Raw genomic sequence first — 23,499 nt, forward strand, 5'->3', positions numbered from 1 at the left:
ACACTTAGGAGAGCAGCGTGGTAAGCAAATGTATTGTCTCGATTGCTGAGGTGGAAAAGAACCTGGAAATAAAAAAGGCTACTCTAATTAAGGAGCATCAAATATGATTGCTTGGGGTAGTCAATGGCCAGAAAATAGTAAACATCCAACCATTTAAAGAATTAGCATCCTGCTTTTTAGGAAAACAAATTTTATATATACAATTTTAATAAAATTAGGTAAAATATATGTTTACTTAACCAAGATTGGGTTTTGGTGTTGGCTTGGTTTTTTTTTAAATGTGATTCAGGTATATACTTTTAAAAAAAGTTGACAAAATTATTTAAAAACATGTCTCTTGAGAGAAAAAAAAAATCCTAAAGTAGTTTTAATTGCCTATTTTAAAAATGCCATCATAAAAATTCTGATTAATATTCAGCTATAACAATCACATGACACATTTAATATTGCCTGAAACACAAGAATCCAAGAAAACTCTAGCCTGAGCACAAAGCAGGAACTAGTCTGGGCTAGCCACCTGATATGATGAAATAAATGTAAGTATTTTAAATAATAAAAGAAGATTAAATTGGTAAAATTACAGTGATGGGTAACAAGGTATGCTAGCCAGCAAGACTAGTCCTATTCTGAACTGAGGGAAAGAGAGTTTTGCTACCGAATTTCAAAAACAACAGACAAGTTGAAATCTGGATACAGAGCTCCCAACACTAAATGTTCCACTCATGCAGAATTCCTGCTATGCCAATTTGACTTTACATGGGGATGTGATATAAAACAGGGTATAAAATTCTGAGTCCTGAAGGATCAGAAAAAATACTTGAGCAAAAAGGTAAAGAATGTTTAATATTTTAATCCATTCATTCCAAATTGTCAATCACAACAACTACTAACTCAGTTGCTTTTCCAGGGAACTACTCAACCAGAGGATTCTGAGCTCAGGATGAAAGGAAAGGGGAGATGGTGCAGCAAAGCTAAGCATATAATGCACAGCATGTGGACAAAAACAGCTTTTGAGGTTCTGCTGCTACCACCAGATAACCTTCACAGACATGAATATTCAATAACCTGTCTGCTCCTCTCTCTTTATGCCATCAGGAAGAAAATGGACATATACAAATGTAACAGACAATGTAAAACAGCAGAGTGTAATTGAATAAAGATGTGTAGCAATGAATTGTCTTCTACATAGCAGTATAATACCAGCTATTTTCTCTTTAGCATTCATATTAGGTTACACATGCAATTTAGATGTAAAAATCCTTAAAACCCATACATATTTTCATTCTCTCCTTGCATTTCTAATATTCTCCTCAAACACTTCAGTATTTTTTACCTATCTGTTTTGGTAACGAATAAAACCATCTCCAGGTACAGGACTTGAAACACATTCAAAACCAACTAAACAAAACCAACCAACCAACCAACCAAATTAAAAAAAAGGAGAAAAAAGGAAAAAAAAAAAGGAAAAAGCATGACAAGTGAAAAACAAGTTATATAAATCAGATTCATTTGGAGAATACAGGCAAATTGAAGTTAAACACAAAATAGAATAGCATATACCAACTTCTAAATTGTCCTGCATTTATTATTGTAATTTGGATTTTTCATTTAGCAAGAACACAAAGTAATTCTTCCCATATGCTACCTGTTCCTAAAGCTTTGTAATAAATACGAATGCAAAATGTAGAATTCAGACCTCTGTTACAAAGAATATTCTGATACAGCTGATATCCATAAGAAAAAAGATGGAATAGGAAAGGTTTTTAAACCTGTAGTAAATTTGCCAGCCTGCAAAGTCCTGCATCAAAGAATGAATTCAGGAAGACAGAGCAAGCGATACAGAAATGCCAAGAGACCTTCATGGATTTACAAATACTTCATATAAACAAATTTTCAAATAGCTTTATTCAGAGTAGCCTTTCTGCTCTATTAAACATAGCAAACAGCTGCCAGATTTATTCAGACAAATAATCAACAACCATAGAAGTAAAATGGCAGAAGAAAAAGGAATTTTGGCAACAACTCCACAGAGGACCACAGCTATTCTCCAAGTACACTTCTTCTATGTGTTCATGGTTCTGTATGGCCAGTCAGAAGGAAAAAAAGCCCTCAGTCACAGTAAAGCATACAAAAACTCCATCAGAATACCACAAAGCAAGCAAACATAAAAACAGGGAGGGAAGAAGCATAGTAACCTTCCTTTTTTCACTACAACCCCAGCTACAATATTTAGAAGGGAACAGTTTAAAATAAATGTACCACAGCCTCGTTCAATCACTCACCTTGGTTTGCTGAGCAGGTATAAAGCAGAGAGGCAGGCTTTAGCCAGCAAAGGGTAAGAACAGCAAATAAGTATCAATTGGTTATGAAAACAAAGCACAATCCTAACTTTTCACTGCAGCCATAAGCTTAACTGCAAATTATCTAGACAGTATTTAAACTACTTTCTTAATAATTCAATAACACAAAAGCAAGAAATGCTCAAAGGCAATAACTAATAATATATAACATTACTCGTTGGTGTTCTTGACTGCTTGATGGATATACTGAGTTTCTGAGCCTTACACAGCAATGAGACAGGATCCCATGGGCATATTCTCATCTCAATGTGAAGAGACATACACATGTAAATCCCCAAACATTGAGATATATGAGTAAACACTACTACATTTGAGTGCATCCAAAATGTAACCACTTATATTTTAAAATATCCAAGAATCATATCCAAATTAAGGACAGCAGTATTGACTATTCCATTTAACATATGGTTAGGTCAAATCTAAGCACAATTTTAGGTCAAACCTAAGCACAGTATTTTGAATAAATATTTAAGTCACTAAAAGCTCTTATGGGGGTTTGTGTCTGGATTAGTATAAAAGACTTAAATTCTTTGAAAACACAGTATTAGTAGAATGCAGAAGTATAAAAAACAGTATTCCATCATGAGTAGTTTTTATATATGAAGTGTTTGAAAGTGAAAAGATTAAAACAATCTTCAAAGTAGCTAAGGAACAGGTACATTAACAGTATGAAAATTAGTATTGGAATAAAGAACAGTAAAACCCGATGCAATACCAATGTATAAATGGTTCATTTCCTTGAGCTGGCATCACAAGTTTCTGTTTTACTGCTGGTAGGAAAGGTATTCACAGTTCATGATGGGAAGCCAAAAGGCTTTGAGCCGAAAGACTGTTTTAAGGTAAAGTGTGGGCTTTGATCCTTTAAAGACGGCATTATATCATGGCACATCCTTCTCAAGATACTTTTAAACTACTTGTCAGAGTGAATACTAACAGTCTCAACCACCTACAACTGGAAGCACTTTCTGTATGCTTGGAAATTGAAAGGCATGCAGCTCTCTTCCCAAGTAAATTTACTGAAGCTGCTGAAGTATTTCTCACCTTGCTCTTTCTTAAAATCTTTCTCTGACATAGTGACAGGCAGGAGCAGTTCTCCAACAGGGGGTTGAATGTTAACATTGAAGTGATCATCCTTTGTGCTAGAAAAGAGAAATTACAGAGAATCAAGCAAGTGCTTCAACATTGATTAATAAATACACATATATCAGTTTCAAATTTTCTGTAAAATCATGAAAAAGTATAAAAACTACCTGTACGATTTCTAACTTATAAATTTGAAAGCTAACTTCTTACATTAGTAAAGCTGATCCATTTTTCTCCAGTACAAATGTGGTAGGCATAGTCTTGCATTTCTGAAAATATAACTTTTATTCAAATCAATGTTTATTTGCGACCTACAAAGCATCACACTCAATCTAAATGCTTGCAAAGGACAAATTATTGTGCATTTCACAAATCCTTTGAGAGAACTTTATGCATTCTGTCATCAGCTACAGCTGTTCTAGAAATAGGAGTAAACATAGAAAACATATAATTTCAGACAAAAGGATGATATTGTCTGGAAAAAAACCCACAAACAAGCCAAACAATAAATACATTAGTAAAGGAGAAATATTTTTGATAACTTCGGTTTTACATTTGGTATATTTAAACAAAATCACAGAGCATACTGGTTAATGTAAAAGCACACTGGAAAACTGCAGAACATTTTTAAAATGGCAGAGTTAAAAAATACTATCAAATGTTACACATTTCTCCTTAAGAAATAAATACCATATAGTGAACTTCCTCTCACTATCCATTCAATTCCATAAGTTTCCAACTATTTTGTATGAGACTTCTTCAAATCTACAGGAACTCAAGATACATTCACCCTGCTATGTTTCATTGACTAACTGTACCATAAGGGATTTGCCTAGCAATTCAGGATCAGTACCTCCAGTCAGAATCTTTGTTAATGCTTTAAGGCCTGAGAAATTTTTAGAAAAGAACACTTTCCTTTTTTTTTCCTGGTGTACCAAATAGTCAATATATATTGATTGGTGATATGCCTCAGATATCTTACTTAAATATAATGATACAATCATTAGAATGGAAAATACATTTCATCCATTAACATCCATGTTATTTAAATTAACCTAAAATATGTGTTACTGATATTTTATAACTCTGCAATTTCAAAGTTCTGAAACTAGAGACTGATGAAAGCAAACACCAGATCAATAATATAGAAAACACACATGTCCCTTTCCTAAAGATGCAAGACAAGCCACCTGGAAACAGAGAAGCATTTTACAGTCCTTCTACTCACAATTCTAATACTTATTGTAATTACCCATTTACAAAAGGAAATGCTTAGGAACTAGTATGTCCTTATTTTCTAGCTTCCAGTGTGTTATAATTATGCTTATGAGTGCAGTCTCAAGTATGAGCTGTTCAAATAAAATGGGACATTTATGCTAACTTATCTGAGAACTGCTATTTAGTACACATACAGGGAAACAATCCCTTCAAACTCCCAATACTTCCTTTATAAAAAAATCATTTATTAAGCGCTGCTTGTAAAAGCTAACAAATTCAAATTTTTTACCCCCGTACTAATCTCCCCCCCGTACTACCTTAAATGCCATCTGTCTCTAAAGTCATTATTATAATAAAAGAGCAGGGATTGTTTGATTATCTAGCCCAATTAAGTGCACAGTAAAATAAGCAAGAACTATTTTTTCTTTAGTTTTTCTTTTGAATAGTGATTAAGAACTCAATCATCTTAAGAGCTGATGGAAGAGTCTTTAATCAACTGCCTCATTAATTTTTTGCTATTCATACCTACTAATTGGACTATAAGACTAACACTTTCAACAATACCTTCATTGACACTCTTCAACTGATTGTTCAACCTCTCTTATGTTTCATATTTAAGCAAGATGTACTCTACATAATTCAGCATGAAACAGATAAACCATTTTGTGTACAATGATTTATGTCCCACACTGACTGGAGAGATGCCATTTGTACATAAACTTGACTTATAACATCAATTATTAGATTGCTTTAATGCTTATAACAATATTTCCACAACAAGAAGGAATAAAAGCATGAGTATCCCTTGGATTTTTTATGTCCATAACTGCTTAAGAGGACCACTTGACACCTCTGCTGTTAACAAACATTCCACTTTCATTTCCTCTAGTGAATAAATAGCTAATATATATTCTTTGATAAAACATGAACTCTTCATAGCCTACAAACAGAAATTCTGATTGCTATTTGTTCTTCAAAACCACTTTGTTCTTAATTTTACTTTAGTCAGCATCTGGGTTACTTTGCATTACTTTAATTCCAGTGTGCTACAGTAAATTTCTTTCTCAGCTACAGAAAATCATCCTTCCTTATAGGTTCTCTTTATCAGACACTTCACAGATTAAATATACAGCTTTTGTTTGTTGATCTGCATCTCTTTTATTACATCTTTATATTAGAGAACTCATAATATTTAATTTAACAAAAGTTACTTCATAATTCCAGAGAACCACAATATGAAGGGGCATTAGAAATCACCTGATTCTACCTCCTGCTTAAGCAAGGGTCACCTTAGCTCACTTGGTTCATGGCCTTGTCTATTTGAGCTCTGAGTATCTCCAAAGATGGAGATTTCATCAGATAGCTAATGAAGAAATTTGAGAATAAAATTGAGGCTTGGAATACAAACACTTAACTTCCCCCAATACCTAGTGAACTAAATTTCAGTGTATTTAACTTATTCATTTATATTTTCAAGAATCTCATTAATATAAATGATGTTTATACAAAAAATTACATTAACTTTTAAAAATCTACTGGACAACTGGTTCAAGCTGCACTGAAGCATCTCTCAGGTGGTGTTGCTTTAACTTTCCTGAAAGAGAAAGGTGAAGCAGCTTACCAGAAAAAACACCCAAAGTTTCTCAGGGCAACAGAATGTGGTTTTTGATTTCAAAAATTAAACACCGTGTTTTCTGGTATTAGCATGTGCAATAAGTTGGTAAGTAACAGCCTTAGAGGAACATGAATACTTAATGAGAAGTTCTTAGAGGGAAGCTTTAAAAGGATCAAACAGTTGGGGATGTCTTACAACAGTATCTTTCTAACAGTAGCTTGCAAAATCTGTTATGTATTTAATCGTGAACTTATGGGCAAATAACATTACACATCGCTACTCTTACTGACTCCTTAAAAACTGCTAAACTGTACATATTATATTTTTAAAAGACTAACATCACTTTCATGACTCAATTGCAAGTATCACATGAATTTATCTTCTGATGCATACATCAAGGTGAACAAAAGAGAGACAAAGACAATAATGCTCTCACAGAAACAAAGGGAGACTTACTAGCTCCACGATAACTGACACTGCAAGACTAAGATTCAGCCCTTCAGAAGATGCACAGTTTAAAGATTTCTGCACACATCTGTAGCTAGCACTTGCCATTTGAAACTCTTGGCTATTCCTTTTCTCCTCTCAGTTTAGTTGCTTTTTTTTAAAAATTGGCTTTGAAGGGCTCCTGGTAAAGAAGTTGTCTACCATAACTTTAGAACAGTGATGGCAAAATCTTCTTTAAAACTGAAGTAAATAATGCTAACACTTGTCAATGACTTCTTTGAAAATTCCACAATAGCAGTGGTTAAAATTTTAACTTCCAAGGCTTTTAATAAATTAGTATTTTAATAAGACTGGGAATATTCTTGCTCTTGATTACTATCCTTTTTTGTTTCACTCCTAGCAGCAGCTTGTCCCAGAATATATCTTTCCCAAACCAGCTTATTGTTTTTGTCTTGTATTCACAAAAATCCCCAGACATGTTAAAAAAAAGAACATGAGAGGAAGAGCAACACTAAGAGAGAATTAATTTCCTGCAAAACAAAATATGGAATAGAAAAGTATAGGGGACTTGACTAAAAGTATAGGGGACTTGACTTTAGTCTTGCTGAAGAAAGGAAAGACTGCATCCTGCTTTTGCATGAGAAAAAGGCCAAAGCAATAGAACAAATGAAAGCAGTTGTTCATGTCCAGCCTTGTTTTTTCCAGGTCAGTCATTTATCTTGGCATAATTTTGTTCTGGAATAGGGCCAACTGACTACTTTAGAGTAATGAAATAAAGAGAAGAGTACCAGATTGCTTTTCTTACATTTATAAGCAACTTGGTGATCTGCTGAGAAAGCACTAGGGAAGGAAACAGCAAGAAAAAAGTGAAAATGCAAGTGACAGTGATCCGAAGAAAATCCTGCATCTCTAACATTAGTTTTTAATATATTCCATAACATATTCCACTACATAGTTTTAATCAGATGCTTTTGTGTAAGCATCTACACCTGAATGCATGTTTGCATTCAACAGAAATACTGACTGCTACCCAACCAACCCTCTTCATTTACTTGCTTTGCAGCTAGAAGTTCTGCTTGGGAAGATTTCTACATCAACACAGAGTGAAGCGAGCAAATTTCATGCTGCAAAAAATCTCTTCCATTGAAAATAAAATTCAGAGCAAAAGCTTCTAAAATAAGATGAAACCTGCAGAGAACAGACTGAACAAAGTTTTAAAATCTCATTCACAGAATTTACCTCATTTAAGGAATTGCTAGATTCTTTCTGCTACACCAAACTCTTCTGGAGTAATCACCAAAATGTTTTCTTTATATAGTACAGGACAGACCAAATGAACAGACATACAAGAGTATGTATTCTCCTCATTAGAAGGAGCGGGTCCTTCTGATGACACTGAGACACTAAGAAATGCCAGTATAAGTAACCACCTAAAAAACCTCTTCATGTCACACAATTTTCCAATTACCGAATTATTTTGAAAAAGAATGAAAAGCACAAAAGCCATTGCTTTCATTTGATTTTTCTTCTTGGGAGCTCTGGTTGTGTTTTTTTGCACTTAAACCTTGAGAAAACGATGGAGAGGAAATGCAAAATCAAAACTAGGGAGAGAGATGCATGGCATGGACATCTCTCCTACACCAAACAGTTTCAAAGAAAGCTAAACAGCTCCCTGCGTACTTTTCAAAAGAACAGAAAAAAGAAGAGAACCAGGCTCTCTGTAACTTAATTTTATCTTTAAAGCTGTGGCTCTTTTATGGTTTTGGGAACAACTAAGGTAATTTGGAAAGAGAGGAGAGAAAAGAATAAGACAGAAAATGTAAAGATAAGCTTTCAATGTTATAAAAAGGACATCTCTTCACCTTTAGTTATTCATCATGCCTACAAGAAATTGGAGATTTGCCTACTGAGTTATACAAACATAGACAGAAATTAATAAAGCTAAATACACATACAAAAATAGAGTAAGGGCATGTAAGGGCTCTAACTCTCTGTCTCTATAACCTTCCCTGTCTTTCATCTCAAGGGATTCAAATATTTTCATTACAAGGATCCATGGGCAAAATTCTGACATAGCAGAGCTCCCATATAGTTGTTCAGACATCTCAAAAAACTAGTAAGTTGAGAGAAAGACTTGAGAATATCTGAAAAGCAGAGACATGCAAGACAATAAAGATAACACAAGTGGTAGGATTGTTGACATGGTGAACACTAGGAGCTCAAGGATTCAACTAACATGGAAATCTTTAAGATCTGACATGGGGAAAAAAGGAAGTAATTCCACAGTCAGTGGAGTATTGCAGATAGTCTGTTATATCAAGAATCCATTCCAACCTTTTCTTTGCTCAACTGATGCCTATCTGCTTAGCTAAGGCTCAGGTCTCTTACTTGGATGGTGAATACACTAAACTTTAACTAGAATTCAACAAGATAGCAACCTACCTTGCATATGAGTTAGCCAATAACAAATTGCTCTAAACTCCTAAACTGTGTATATCCTGCTTGCAAAATGAGAAAAAAGTAACAAAAAAACAAAGAGTAACATTCAAAAAATCTTTTAAAAGGCTGAATCCCTCCATTTATTTCTCTTTAACTTTCTGCTTGAGAGGCATTATCATGCAGAACACCAGTGTGGCTGAAATAGCTGCCTCTGGAAGGAAGTGGCATAAGAAAAATAACAATGAAGAGATGTTGTCACGAGTACATGCTGTGAACATCCTAATATACATTCTAAATAAATTCATTAGGCACAGTTTTCAAGTTGAGGCATTTCACCCTGCTTTAATTAGATGTGTGATCTTGGTAAGGTTTGCTTACCAAAAATAGTATTTGAGCAGGAGGTCTTTTAAAGCTCATTCCTTCAAACCTCTATATTGCAGTTTCTCCTTCCTTGTCCTTGACTTGTACAACAAATTCAGAAAAAGATCTAAATATTCTATGACTCATGTTAGTTTTTTTCTTTATACAGTTTGTATTTATTGAACCAGTAGTACAACAGTACATCCCTAAGCTGAAGGGTAGTGTTTGCTATGCAAAACACACAGTCCATGATTGGCATCTAAGACCAATTGATCTACCCATTACCACTATGTCCCTACCCCCACAAGCTTTACTACAAAGCTATTGATTTAAACACTGCCGATCGGTTTCCATTTTCTGATTTTGGGCAGGCCAATTAAGAAAGTGAGTAATTGTGATTACACTGCTTCAGGATCAATTACATTTGATGCAAGATAAAGTGCTCCTCTTAGAACAACGTAAAGAAAATTCTTATGATCAGGAACACTACTGCTGAATATGCTTCTAGCAAAAATGTAAAATAACTGACAACATCTTTCACAGAGATATGTTAATAGGAAATACGAGAATATAGACACCTTTGTGTGCACATTATTTCAACAACATTTGACAAACTTCTAGAAGTCATTCCTTCTTTTGGATAAAAGCTTTTTGAAAAGTATAATAAGTTACAGAGCCTGCAGCTGAGTTCTTTAAGACATGTGCACAGTTTCTTCAGTGATAATGAAGATCAGTAGGATTTTTGAACAAAATAAGTGTTCAGTGTAAAATAGCAAATTTAATGCAAATAACATTTTACCTATTTTTATACTATTTTCTAGGAAATAACAGCAAAGAAACAAGGCCCTATCAATTAGTAAACGAACAAAGCAAGCAATTCCTATTCTTAATTTAATTTTAAACTTAGCTTGAGCGCTTTTGTCATTGGACTCACATTGTCTAAATCATTAAAATGAATACACCACTGAGGTCTCAGGCAAATCTATTTACAGTGATGTTACTCATAGTCTGGTTGGTGTTCAGGAATATTGATCTGTCTTGTTTGTCTAATAGGAAAATAATAAACAATTACTAGGCAATGTTGGAGAAAGTAATCAGTTTTTATATATCACTAATACAGCAGACCTCCCAAAACATAAAGGTGATGATCTGCATAAAATCAATGTGTTATGCTACATTGCTTATCCTCATCACTGCTAAGATTCTTAGCAACAAATGGTGTAAGTTAAAAATCAAATCATTGGTAGACTGAAATTACATACTTGAAAGAAAAATATCTGCTTTATTTTAAAAATAATATTTCTGCTTGATAAACTATCAAGAAGATACTATTTTATAGAATTCAAAATTTATTTAGATAAAGAGAGTCAGAGTCTATGATTTTGAAGCAATTTTGAAACTGCACTGCCTAAAAGGGAACCTCCTTTCTAAACAAACATCAGGCAACAGTTCAAAGCTGTTTCCAAATTCCAGCAGACAGCATACAGACAGCTATAACAGCATGACGTGCATAAACTACATGCTGCAGAGATTTTGCTGGAAGTACAAATATGTGTAAACTGTCTATGCAGGAGCATCTGCTGTACAAGGAATAGTAAAACCTCCTTGCCCCCAGAACAAGAAATGTTATTTTAGCAGTGGTACTTTCGGAATCACTTGGGTACATCTCTATAATTAGGATTTTCATGCTATCTCCAATAACTTATCAGTTGAACAAGCTGTGCTTAGTAGCACAGCTAATAAGTATACTAAAATTGCTACAGAAATTTTCCAAAGGAAGAAGTATAGAACTTTCACAAAGGGCTTCCCTTAAACTGAAATGCAGCAATATGACTGTCTATTCAATATCCCTCTTTTTGTACTGAATATTGAAAGCTGTGTTTCTTGCAACAAAACATATAAAAAATCCATTACTTCAAAATATGTCAAAAAATTAAATTGTGTAGGCCTATATATGCTTCTGCACAGTTTAAAAACTCCATAAACCTGACAATCCCCTAAAAGAAGGTTTCAAGTTTTCTCCCATCCATTTCTCTCCATCCATTTTTTCCCAATGTTGAAATTAACCCATTTTCAAATGCCAGTTTGTAACAGAACTCTCACCAGGTGAATGGGTTCCCTGCTAGCCTAAGGCAGAAAGAGGATGTTGCACATGCCAATAATGAGCACAAAAAATGTAAATCAGGCATATTAGACAAGATTTAGTTGGCCAGCCAATTACTTGGTTTCATTCTCACTGTTGATTTAAAAGAATCTATAGCATTTCTTTTGTGGGCAAATTTTGGGGTTGTTTTCAGGCAGTCATGTTACAAGAACCATAAGCACCCATAATAAAGACTCAGGGTAGTAAAACTGCTCACTCTGTGTGTCATTTTGACCTGTTGTTTCTTACAAGGGAGAACACACACAAAACACTAAAATAGAATAGTGAGACATGACTGCCCCTTTCCAGACAATGTTAACAAGAATCCCTAGAAGAGTGGGACAAAAAAATAAAGCTTCTAAAAGTAAAACTGAACACTAATAATGTGCTATTTCTCTTAAAACATTGTGGATGTATATAATGTTGTAAATTTTGTTTAATTCTTTGAATATTTAAAAAAACAGTGAGTCTGATAACACCAAGTAGACTTCCAATGAACATTAGTTTTACCTTCCAGGAGCAAAAAATTACCTTCCCCCTCCCAAGAACTTACCATAACTGGAAACTGGCTGTCTGGGTAGAATCACAGAAGTCAATCCCCATTGTAACAATAATGGATCCTCCAGGCTCAAGACACTCTGCATGAAGAGATTTTTAAGAGATAAAGTACACATGCAAGGCAACAGAAGACATCAGATGCAATCCCCCAAACTTCACATAACTAAAACCCCCAAAATGCTCTGTAAGAAAAAAATCCAACAGTTGTAGTTTTATTACAAATAGGCATTGCCCAAATGTCACACTTGCATGTTTAAGCATCCTGGACTCCCCCTCTCACACTGTTAATGCACACGAAATGCTGCCATTTCAGTCCTAGAGCTCTATCAACAGAATAAGGCCTTGTATTAGAAAAGCAAAGAAAGGAAAGTTATCTACAGAAAAAAAAAATTTGAAGTGACATCCTCGTAACTGTGCACAGATCCAGCACTGAGATTTCATTTTCAATAACACAGGTTTGCAGATTTAGTTAGTAAACTGCAAAATACAACAAATAAAATCTACATTAATACACACAATAGAAAATAAGCTGAACTTAAAAAGTTCATAATTACTGTGGTTTACTTGTGCCTCAATATTCTACTTGCATTAGTTGGAAGGGAGAAGAAGGACTATGAACACTACATGGAAGATGACTTTGTGCTATACAAACAGTGCAGACTGAGACACTCTTGGCAATGAAGATATCAAGAGACATACTCATTCTTAGATTCTTGGCTAAATCACCACACTATTTCCCTAATGTTGTAGAGATAAAGCTTTTAGTTAAAGTTAAAGGCTTGTAAGCTTCCTTGTAAGCTCTTTCGTACATAAGTAAAAAGAAGCATTGAAGCAGACTTTGCCTTCTCAAGATTACAACAAAGAGCTGAAAGCACACTTAAAAGAGAGGAATTAAAATAAAAAATAATAGGCAGGCAGCAAAATGTCTGATTTACAGATTATTCATAATGTACCTGATACTTTTCAGGAACTGAAAGCAGACAGCTGCTCCATGACAAAATGTAACAAAACTTAACTATTTGAAGATTAGGTTTGCAAAAATGCAGAAAAGATAGAGTTAATGCTCCTGGCTGAAGTCTCAACTAACACCAGGAATTGAGTAGGAAAAAAAGTATTCCAAGGAGTCTATTTAAAGCACTGAAAGTTTAAAGGTTCCAGCTCAAATTCAGAATTAACTCTATCAAAGTCTTTGAGCTTAATGTTTTCAAAGGGAGTTTCAAACACACTTAAGAACAAGAAAGTGTTGTGCACAGGGATTTGGGTGAAATAATTTGAACCATTTCTACTGGAAGAATCAGGACAATTGCCAACAGTACTTTCAGTGACTGAAGAAAAACTAGACTTATATTCCAGCAGGAATACCTGTCTATGCTGACACTTCTTCTGTTGGGTCTGCTAGGTAAATGGTAGGATGTGTTTTCCAAACACTGGAAACACAAAATGTAGTAAGAACAGGGTGTATAGGCTTAGTTCTACACAAAATGATAAATAATACAGAAAATTTGCATTCAAGCAAGAAAAATAACATTTTTGGAAGAACTACAGAGCTTATTTTCTGCAGAAGAAACCAACAGCTTTTCAAGACAAATACTGCAATGTCTTTCTTGGGGAAATAAATACTTTAGAGAGTAGGATTGCTTTGTGGAGCTCAAGGAACCTGAAGTGGATAATTAATTAATTCCACATTTTTCCCCCATGTTTTTATGTGAGACAAGTGAATGTTACTGTTAATTGCTACGATTGTGGGTATAGTATCTCCTGTGGTTACTGTGGGTAACAGTAACAGTGGGTTACTGTTAATTGCTATACTATTGTGGCTATAGTATCTCCTGATCTGATTTACAGTATTTCTAGATTTATACTTGTAAGCCTTTGTGCTTTATTTCTTTGAAATGTTTGCAGGTAGGGATATAAAATAAAGCCCATGGGCAAAACTAGCTTGATATTTCAATTCTGAGCTGGACTTATTTTGAGGAATAAGCAGCAAAATGTTCACTTAAAAAAACCCAAACTAATAGAATTCTAAAAGTAACTGCCTTGATCAAGCATGCATCATTACCAAGATGCAAAAAGTTATTATTATTAATTTAAACTCTGATATAAACTATAGCACTGGACAACTGCTTTGGTAGCTATTTGGAGTAAATCTGTATAATCTTTTCTATGTTAAAAAAATTATTTCAATATTTAGAACCATTTAATACAAACATCTTAGCTACTTAAAAGCTAAAAGCTAAAAGCTTAAAAGCTTAAAGAATACTCTTTAGTTCACTGTTCTGCTTTAAGAACACGTTCCTGTATTCTTCTATTATGATATATATTCACGTAATAGTGTAGCTCATTGAAGGAAAAGAATTTTTATTATGAAACAGAGACACTTCTGCTCCTTCCTTCCATTATACCACAATGTCCTAAAATAAAGAATTGTTGAGCAAAGGCAGCAGATTGTGTATATAGGTATTACTCTTGAAAAATCTTGCTGTGATCTGTGTTCTTTCTGAAGTTTTATACTCTTTTCCAGAGAAATTTAGCCAAAAACCATCCTAATTACAAAGTAGAAAGTAAAACAATTTAGATCAGGTATGACTACACATTGCTTTTTATCTAATCTAAGCAGACACAATTTGTGGAACTATGGTAGACACAAGCTAAACTAAAACATAGACTTCCACTCTACTGTGATAAGCTCACAAGGAAATGGCAATGCTCTGAGCCACCAATATATACATTTAGAATCACTTAAATATTAGTAAGAAAATAATTGTGAATATAAAATCCAAACCTCCTTTTTAATAGAAGCCCATAATAGCCAGTCTAAAATAAGTAAGAGAATCAAAGTTTGTAGGGATGCAGAAAGGTTTGGTCCTAACAAGTTGATAGCTGAGGAGTGTCTGTGTAGATATGTACACCTACCCTCCCCACCACACACATATATGAGTATACACGTAACTATGCAAAACCACTTTCCTGTATTTGAAATTTTGCTGAAGATTAAGAACCTGATTTTTTAAAGATAGGATATGGTTACCTATTGGATTAAACTCATGCATTCTCATGCCTGGAGGTAATTTCTTCTCTCCAATGTGAATGTTCTCTATCTTCTGATCAGTTGTATTTGTTACTGTCACTTGCACAGGTACCATATGATCACCCAAAATGCCTGGCTGTCTTGAGAAGTGATAACGGGCTGCTAATCCTTTCCCACTCATTCGATGAAGCAGTTCATGTGTTTTTGTTGGCACAGAGACTTGCATAGCAACCTGTTAAGTATAACACAATAGTTAGCAAATGCTGTAAATCAAGAACAGCAAAAATGACAATTGAATACTGCATTTTTCACTCAGTTAGAGCACCTGCTTTTAAGTTGGAATTTTAGTGAACCAGAAACCTGTGAAATACATAAGCAAATTGCAGTAATAGATATCAGACACAGAGCCTAAAACCATTTCTGGTGCTGAAAATACCTTTGTTGTAGCTATCTCACTTTCCACTATAAATCTGTTTTCAATTTTTAGCTTTACAGTTAGCTATTAAATTATCACGTTTTTTAAGAGTTACAGTTAGTTATGTTTTTTCCAGAAAAAAACATTCTGTGCATCAGAATTCAAGGGTATCGCCAAGCTCATTGTGTAAGGCGAAAGTAGAGAGAAATTGTCTTCTGTTTCTCTTGTTAAAACCACAAAAAATGTTGTCTAACAATTACATTGCTGAAACAGTAAAAACACAGTTATATAGAGCAGAAAGATGCCGACACTTTTTAAATAGTCTTGCTGCTAGAAGCAATAAGAAAAATCCTAAGGATGTTTCAGTGCAGTCTATCCTGCAGAAAAAGCATAAAGAAACGACATTCAGTGTGCAAACAAAATCCCAGACACTTCTGACAAGGAAATAATGAGCTCAAAATTAAGGAGTTCAGGAAATATGAAAACAAGTGAATTTGAATCCTTTACACAAGTTTTAAGGAAAGATCAGAGTTACTTCAAATTATATTTATAAAATAATGACCTGTCACATGACCAGATTTATAACTAACACAAAATGACTGGAAAAGGTATAATTCGTATGGACCTTCAGTTACTGAAAACTCAAAAACATCTTTGAATAGAATTCCCAAATTTCCACAGATTAACAGTCTTCCTAGTTTTCTAGAAATAACTGTCAAGGTCAAACTCTCAAAAAAATGCCTATGTTATCAAGAAATAATAAAGGAAATACCTTGAATAATGAATACTTTATTGGTACACAGAAAGAGACAATAACAGTAAGAAGTTATTAGCAGTCAAATTAGCATGCTCTTTAAACCATTACTCAAATAATGACAAAACTCAAGTTTTAAGATGGAATTTAAACCTTATTTTTAAGCACAGCCTCTGGCTTTTAATATTCAATTCAATTTGAGCAGGACATGCATAATAGAAAAGTTCTTTCATGAAATGGTTCTCCCATTTTACATAAGCAAGTTTAAGATCTATGTTTAATTCATGTTAACAAAAGTATTTTGCAGTACACTAGCCTCTTTGTGTTAACTTAGGGCTGGCTTTATTAATGATATTTATTAATAGGAATGAAAATTTAAAAAGTAGTCAGAAGTCAGTCAAGTAGATATACAGAAATATAGAGCCATTGAGGTTGGAAAAGATATCTAAGTTCTGTGTCCAACTGTTTATCCTGCCCTACCATCTTCAGTAAACCATGCTCCTAGGTGTCACATTCACATGCTTTCTGAAGACTCCCAAGATTAGCGATTCCACCACTTCCCTGGCCAGCTCATTCCAATGCCTGATAATTTTTTCAGTGAAGGAATTTTTTCCTAATACCCAACCTAAACCTCCCCTGGCAAAACAGGAGGCTATTTCCTCTTGTTCTATCATTTACCTGGGAGAAGAGGCCAACCCCCACCTGGCTACACCCTCCTTTCAAACAGCTGTAGAGTGACAAGGTCCCTCCTGAGCTTCCTTTTCTCTAGGATAAAAAACCCCAGCTCCCTCAGCTATTCCTCACCAGACTTGTGCTCCAGACCCTTCCCCAGCTCTGCTGTTTTTCTGTGGACTTGCTCCAGCACCAGAATGATCTTCTTATAGTGAGTAGCCCAGAACTGGACACAACACCGGAGATGTGGCCTCACCAGTGCTGAGTACACAGGGCCTATCCCTGCCCTGCTGCTGCTGCTGGCCACAGCATTGCTGATCCAGGCCAGGATGCCATTGGCCTTCTTGGCCACCTGGGCACAGCCTGGCTCATGTTCAGCTGCTGCCACCAGCACCCCCAGGGCCTTTCCAGCCACTCTGCCCCAGCCTGTGGAGCTGTCTGGGGTTGTTGTGACCCAAGGGCAGGACCCAGCACCGGGCCTTGTTGAACCTCTCACTGTTGGCCTCAGCCTTTTGGACCTTTGCCTTTTAACAACCTGTGCTGGCTAGGCCAGACCCCCTGGTTGTCCTACCTGTGCTGCATGATGGCACCCAGGATGAGCTGCCCTAAAATGCATACACATAGAGAAAAAAACTGTCACTATAGTTAAATTGTAACACTGATTCAAGTTTTACTGAATCCTTCTGTAATTTTTAGAGATTTTAATCTACGCCTATGCCCCCTTCGGCATTATTTCTTCTTTCAGTAATAAAAAGCTTGTGAGCCCATTCACTTTTATTTTCAACATCATACTATACGTAGCAGCAAAACCACACAGGACCCTCAGAATAATGACATTATGTTTAAGTCATCTTTCTTTGTACAGAACATTAATTTTCACTTGCATTTAATGCGGCAGTGCTAAAAATAAATAAAACATACGTATGTTGAACAAAGCAATTTAATTCTGGAAAACTGGAGTTTTCAAAACCTCTACTTGCTCGTAAGGATTTTGAGCTGAAAAAGGCTGATGTGACTGTAATGTGATGTATTTAACAGCTGCATCAGTCTGGTAAACAGAGTCTTGTTTTAATTCTAAAATTTTTAAAGTAGTAGAGATAAAACCCATGGAGCAGGTACGAGCAATCACTCTAGGGTTAAAATAAAACCACACAGAGTTAACAGAACAAGAAGCATCTACTAACCAGGAGATAATCTCCTACAAATCTTACACAGCATATGTTTAAATAATAGAAGTCGTTTGTGTACCTTTGGATGGTTTATGAAAATAACCAATCAATTCTGCAGACACAACATTATTTCTAAAGGAAATCTATGTGACTCATGATGCCTGCAGATACACAGAGACAAACCACACATATTTTATCAGTTTATTACAGTAAGCAAATAAGCGTGGAATGAGAGTGCACATAACTGTCTACTTAATGCTTACTGAAACATTTATAAGAGCTGTTATCTCCCTAATAACAGACAGACAGTGTGCAATTTTAGAGAGGAGAAAAGCTTCATATTTTTTAACACTTCACTAAAAAGTAACTGAAGAGTGTAAAATGAAAAATACTCTGTGCAGTTAGCTGGTAATGGACCATATTATCAACTCAAGTTAGATTTATAGGATACAAACTAGTCACTAATAGTTATTTTATGACAGATTGTGTCTGCTTTTTTGGGTTTAGATTATTAAGATTAAACTTGCAAAACTTTTTTTATACAGCTGTTTAGAAAGACAGTAAAAAAAATTAAAATACTGACTGCCCTCCCACCCCATTTTGACTGAAAGCAACCACACGTAGGGACTCCACACTGATACTGTATGGTTATACTTTCTTGGTACCAGTTGGACTAGCCAAAAGGCTGACTGCACACGCTGAAAAATAATTCATCACCCTAAAGGAAGTATTTTTAAACTAACTCTTGTATAAGATCAAGAGCAACATCAGGGTTCTGCCCCCCGCCCCCTAATCATGGAGGATAAAAGGGAAAAGTATAAGATCATTGACAGTAGTAGTTGTGGCTTTCTTTATTGCAACTGAGCTAACTAGTTACAAACCACTGAATCCTCCCAATATGAACATGTTTCTTTTTGCCAGCTCAGTAAGTTCTTATTAATTAAGCTTACATTGATGCAAAAAACTATTTTCCCTAATTATTTAAAATAAAAATCACGACATGGTTTATTAAACCTACTACAGAAAAGAGAGGTGGTCATACATTCCTCTCTGCAGTACCATAGCCTCACAAAGAATCAGAATGGTTTGGTCTGGGAGAGATCCTAAAGAAACATTGTTACTATTAATACTATTATTACTACAGACACAAAATTCTGTTTGTTTTCTTTTGTACTTGTTCTTTAGTATAAAAATCCTGCAATAATGAACATAGACTTATTTTGATCATGTAAATGTATATATGTTTGGATAAAATATGTATTATTGGGAAAATAAATTTGCTTCTAAGGATGAGGAAAATTATAATTCTATTCCTCTAATTTACATTCTGTTAAAGCAGTGGACTACAACATTTAATCTAAGTAATCCTCCTACTGGCAATATCCATGACATAATCCAAGAATTACCTACTCAGCTGTGAGAGCTATAACCTCTCTCACACTCATAGTGAGGCTATGCTCCAGTAACTCTGCAACAGCCAAGAGGAGAAGGGCTATCACACAGTCCAGCCACATTTACATGATCTTTCAACTGAAGCCATGAGAGCAACTTAACTATAATTTTTTAGTATTAGGAGAAAGGTGGAAAAACAGATAAACAAAAGTCAGCTAGTGGCAGGCAATGTCTTCCTTATACAGCTCTTAAAAAAAACCCAACTATTAATTCATAAAAAGATAAAATAAAGTGCAAACAAAGAATGTCAGCTTCCTAGTTTGTATTATTTCAAGAGGCTCTTGGAAATCCCAACATTACAGCATACCTAAGTCACAATAATATGGATTGTTAAAGTGATGACAGAATCTCCTGAGAGGGAGCAAGGAAACCAAACAAGAAATCAAGCTAGCTCCTATTTGTACAATCTAAGAAAAGCACTGGATACTGTCATTTAATTTGGGCTAATTTATCTAGGCATACAGACACTCAAGGACATATGCTGAATTTTGGAAAACACTTTCCACCAAAGGTGCCTCTAACTGCTCTACATCTACCAATTATCTTCTAAAAGCATACATCCTAACTCCCTTCTTTTTGTGTTGTCACCAACTTTTAGGCTTCACACTTCCTGTATTATTAACATGTCAATGAAGCTAATTTAAAGTTACCATATTATTGATTGTATCTTTAAACTGTTACTGGACTCAAACAATTTCAGACATTATAAAATGAGTTCCCAAAATTGTTACTTGATTTCAATATTGATAGATTAATACTTTAGATTAATACTTTTGTCTCCAAAACCTTGCAAGAAAAATAAAATTTAAAAGAAATAAAACCCAAAACTGCTCAAATAGCTACCACTGATTTTTAAATCATCCGGAGATGGATCTCAAACAAAAGACCACTTTTATTATGCTGCTCACAGTTTGCTTCTGTAACGCTGCCAAAATTAATTGTTCCTCTGCCGTTTTTTTTTTTAAACTGTAATATTTGTATGGCTTCAAATCATCCTTCCAAGAAGAATCACATGCTCAAGGTAATCATAGAATGGCTTGGATTGGAAGGAATCATAAAGATCATCAAGTTCCAATGTGCCTGCCATGGGCAGGCACACCTTTCACTAGGTCAGGTTGCTGAGAGCTCCTGCCTGGCCTTGAACACTTCTGGGAATGGGGTAGTCATAACTTGACTGGACAACCTGTTCCAGTGCCTCACCACTTTCACAATATCTAATTTAAACCTGCCTTCTTTCAGTTTGAATCCATGCCCCTTGTCCTGTCAAAGTATGCTCTTGTAAAAAGTCCCTCTTCACCTTTCTTGTACACTCCCTTCAGGTACCACAAGGCTGCAATTAAGTCACTCCAAAGCTTTCTCTTTTCCAGCCTTTCCTCACAGGAGAGGTGCTCCATCCCTCTGATCTCTCTGTGGCCTCCTCTGGACTCCCTCCAGCAGGTCCCTGTCCTTGCTGTGCTGGGAGCCCAGAGCTGATGCAGCCCTGCAGGTGGGGTCTCAGCAGAGCAGAGCAGAGGGGCAGAATCCCCTCCCTGCCCTGCTGCCCACCCTGCTCTGGATGCAGCCCAGGACACGTGTGGCTCTCTGGGCTGGCAGTGCCCTTGGCTGGGGCATGTCCAGCCTCTCAGCCACCAGCACCCCCAATTCCTTCTGGGCAGGGCTGCTGGGATCTGTTCATGCCCAGCCTGTGCTGGTACCAGGGCTGCTCTGACCCACGGGCAGCACCTTGCATTTTGCCTTGGTAAACTGCATGAAATAGCCTTAAGTCTCTTATGAGAGAACTTGTCCATTTCCCTCTGGATGGTATCCTGTCCTTCAGGTCTGGCAACTGTACCACTTCACATGGTGTCATCTGCAAATCTGCTGAAGGGGCACTTGATCCCTTTGTCTATGTCACTAATGAAGATACTAAATAACACTGGTCCCTGAGTGACACCACTTTATCACTGATGTCCATCAGGACTCTGAGATGCTGACCACCACTCTCTGGAATGTGGCCATCCAAACACTTTCTTATCCATCTAAGAGTCCACCCATCAAATACATCTCTTCAATTAGACAGAGGGGGGGGCAAAACAGGGAGAGCACGAGGGCAGAATGAAGGGGGCCCAAAACCACAGGGAAATCCCACTTGTCCCATTATCCCTCTTCATGACTGGATGCCATCTGATCCCCACATCCTTCTTATTGCAATCTAACCAGTTATGATGGTACTTCTACTACCCTAGTGTCCTCCCCTTTTCCCAGCTCCTATCACTTGTAATGGACCATGTCAAGGGCTTTACTGAAGTCCAGAAAAATGCTATCTGTAATCCTTCCCTTACCCACTGATGCAGTCAACCCATCATGGAAAGCCACTGCTTGGTCAGACAGGACCTTCTCTTCCTGTAGCCATGCAACTACATCAGCCAATTCCCTCAGGACTCTGGGATGCACCTCCTTGGGTACATTCAGGTTCCTCAGGTGGTCACAAACCTCACCGTCTCTTCCAGTGGGAAGGACCTGGCTCTCCCAGTCTTCATCCTCTTATCCATCCAGTCAAGAGGTGTGGGAACAGTTTCCCACTGAAAACCAAGGCAACAGTTGGTAAGTACTTCAGCCTTCTCTATTTCTGTTGTTACCAGTTCTCCAGTTTTCCAGGGCTGTTTATTAGAGAGGGTACCTCTTCTTTGACCTTCTTTTTCTGGTTACTGTACCTGTAGAAGCCCTTCCCATTATTCTTTGTGTCCCTTGCCAGGTTCAATTCCACTTTTGTTGCCTTGGCCTTTCTCATGGCCTCCCTACACAGCTGTGCTTCATCTCTAAACTCTTCGTAGGTCACCTGTCCTGGTTTGTTTCCCTTAACTTTGACCAGCAAATTCCTACTGAGCCATGCCGGTCTCTTGCCCCCCTTGGCTGATTTCTTGCTCCTGAGGATTGCCAGCTCTCATGCTGTGTGCAAGAGTTCCTTAAAGACCTGCCAGCTCTTTTCTACTCCCTTGTTCCTAAGGGCAGTCTGTCAGGGGATCCCACTGACTAGGTTCCCAAAGGACTGGAAGTCTGCTTTCCTAAAGTTCAGGAGCTGAACTTTTACTCCTTAGCCAAGCCCTATCCTTCAGGGCTGCACACTCCACCAGCACATGATCCCTGCAGCCCAGGCTGCCTCCAGTCCTGGTGTCCAGTTAGCTCACTTGCACTGGTGACCGACAGATCCCGTACCACATTCCCTCTGGCTGTGACCTGCCCCAGGAAGGTGTCCTCCACGCATTCCAGGAGTCTCCTGGATTGCCACAGCCCTCCGAGCTACTTTCCCAACAGCTGCTGGGGTGGCTGAGTTCCCCTGCAGGCCACCGCCCTCGGGCACAAGGCCTCCCGTGCTGGAGCAGGAAGGTGTGGTCCATGGGCTCCCCTTGGTCAGGCGGCTGTAGCAGAGCCCAGCCAAAGGCTCCCTTTGCTGCCTCAGTCTCTGACTCCTACCCACAGCTTTGCACCTGCTCACAGATATAAGCTGTGAATCCAGAGATGATCAAAATCTTCTATAGTACTAAATTATCTATTTTCTAATACTTTTATATCCCTCAGATTTTTTCATATGGTTTTCTTAAAATAGAATCAACTAGACACAATTGCAGTTACTCTATATCAATAGAAACTATTGCTCTTTGAGCATGAATATGACTATATGATATAAAGGAACAAGAATTGGGCCTTAACCTGGAGTTCATGAACAGCAGAAAAATCTTAGTAGTTCCATACCAGACTAATCAGGAACTTCAAAAACAGAGTGTGTAACTGGGGGGGCAGTGAGAC

General features: G+C 36.6%; 1 protein-coding gene across 1 annotated transcript in view; it reads right to left on the reverse strand.

Moving 5' to 3' along the window:
* Positions 1-23,499, reverse strand: part of AP3B1 (adaptor related protein complex 3 subunit beta 1) — a 153,460-nt gene that overhangs the window by 15,278 nt on the left and 114,683 nt on the right. Inside the window, exons 23-25 of the mRNA XM_059492504.1 lie at positions 15,252-15,483; positions 12,219-12,303; positions 3,402-3,499 (exon numbers count right to left, since the gene is read on the reverse strand). Coding sequence (XP_059348487.1) covers positions 3,402-3,499; positions 12,219-12,303; positions 15,252-15,483 — 415 coding nt within the window. The remainder of the gene's footprint in view (positions 1-3,401; positions 3,500-12,218; positions 12,304-15,251; positions 15,484-23,499) is intronic.

Source organism: Ammospiza nelsoni, chromosome Z, assembly GCF_027579445.1.
Source record: "Ammospiza nelsoni isolate bAmmNel1 chromosome Z, bAmmNel1.pri, whole genome shotgun sequence".
NCBI classification, from domain to species: domain Eukaryota; kingdom Metazoa; phylum Chordata; class Aves; order Passeriformes; family Passerellidae; genus Ammospiza; species Ammospiza nelsoni.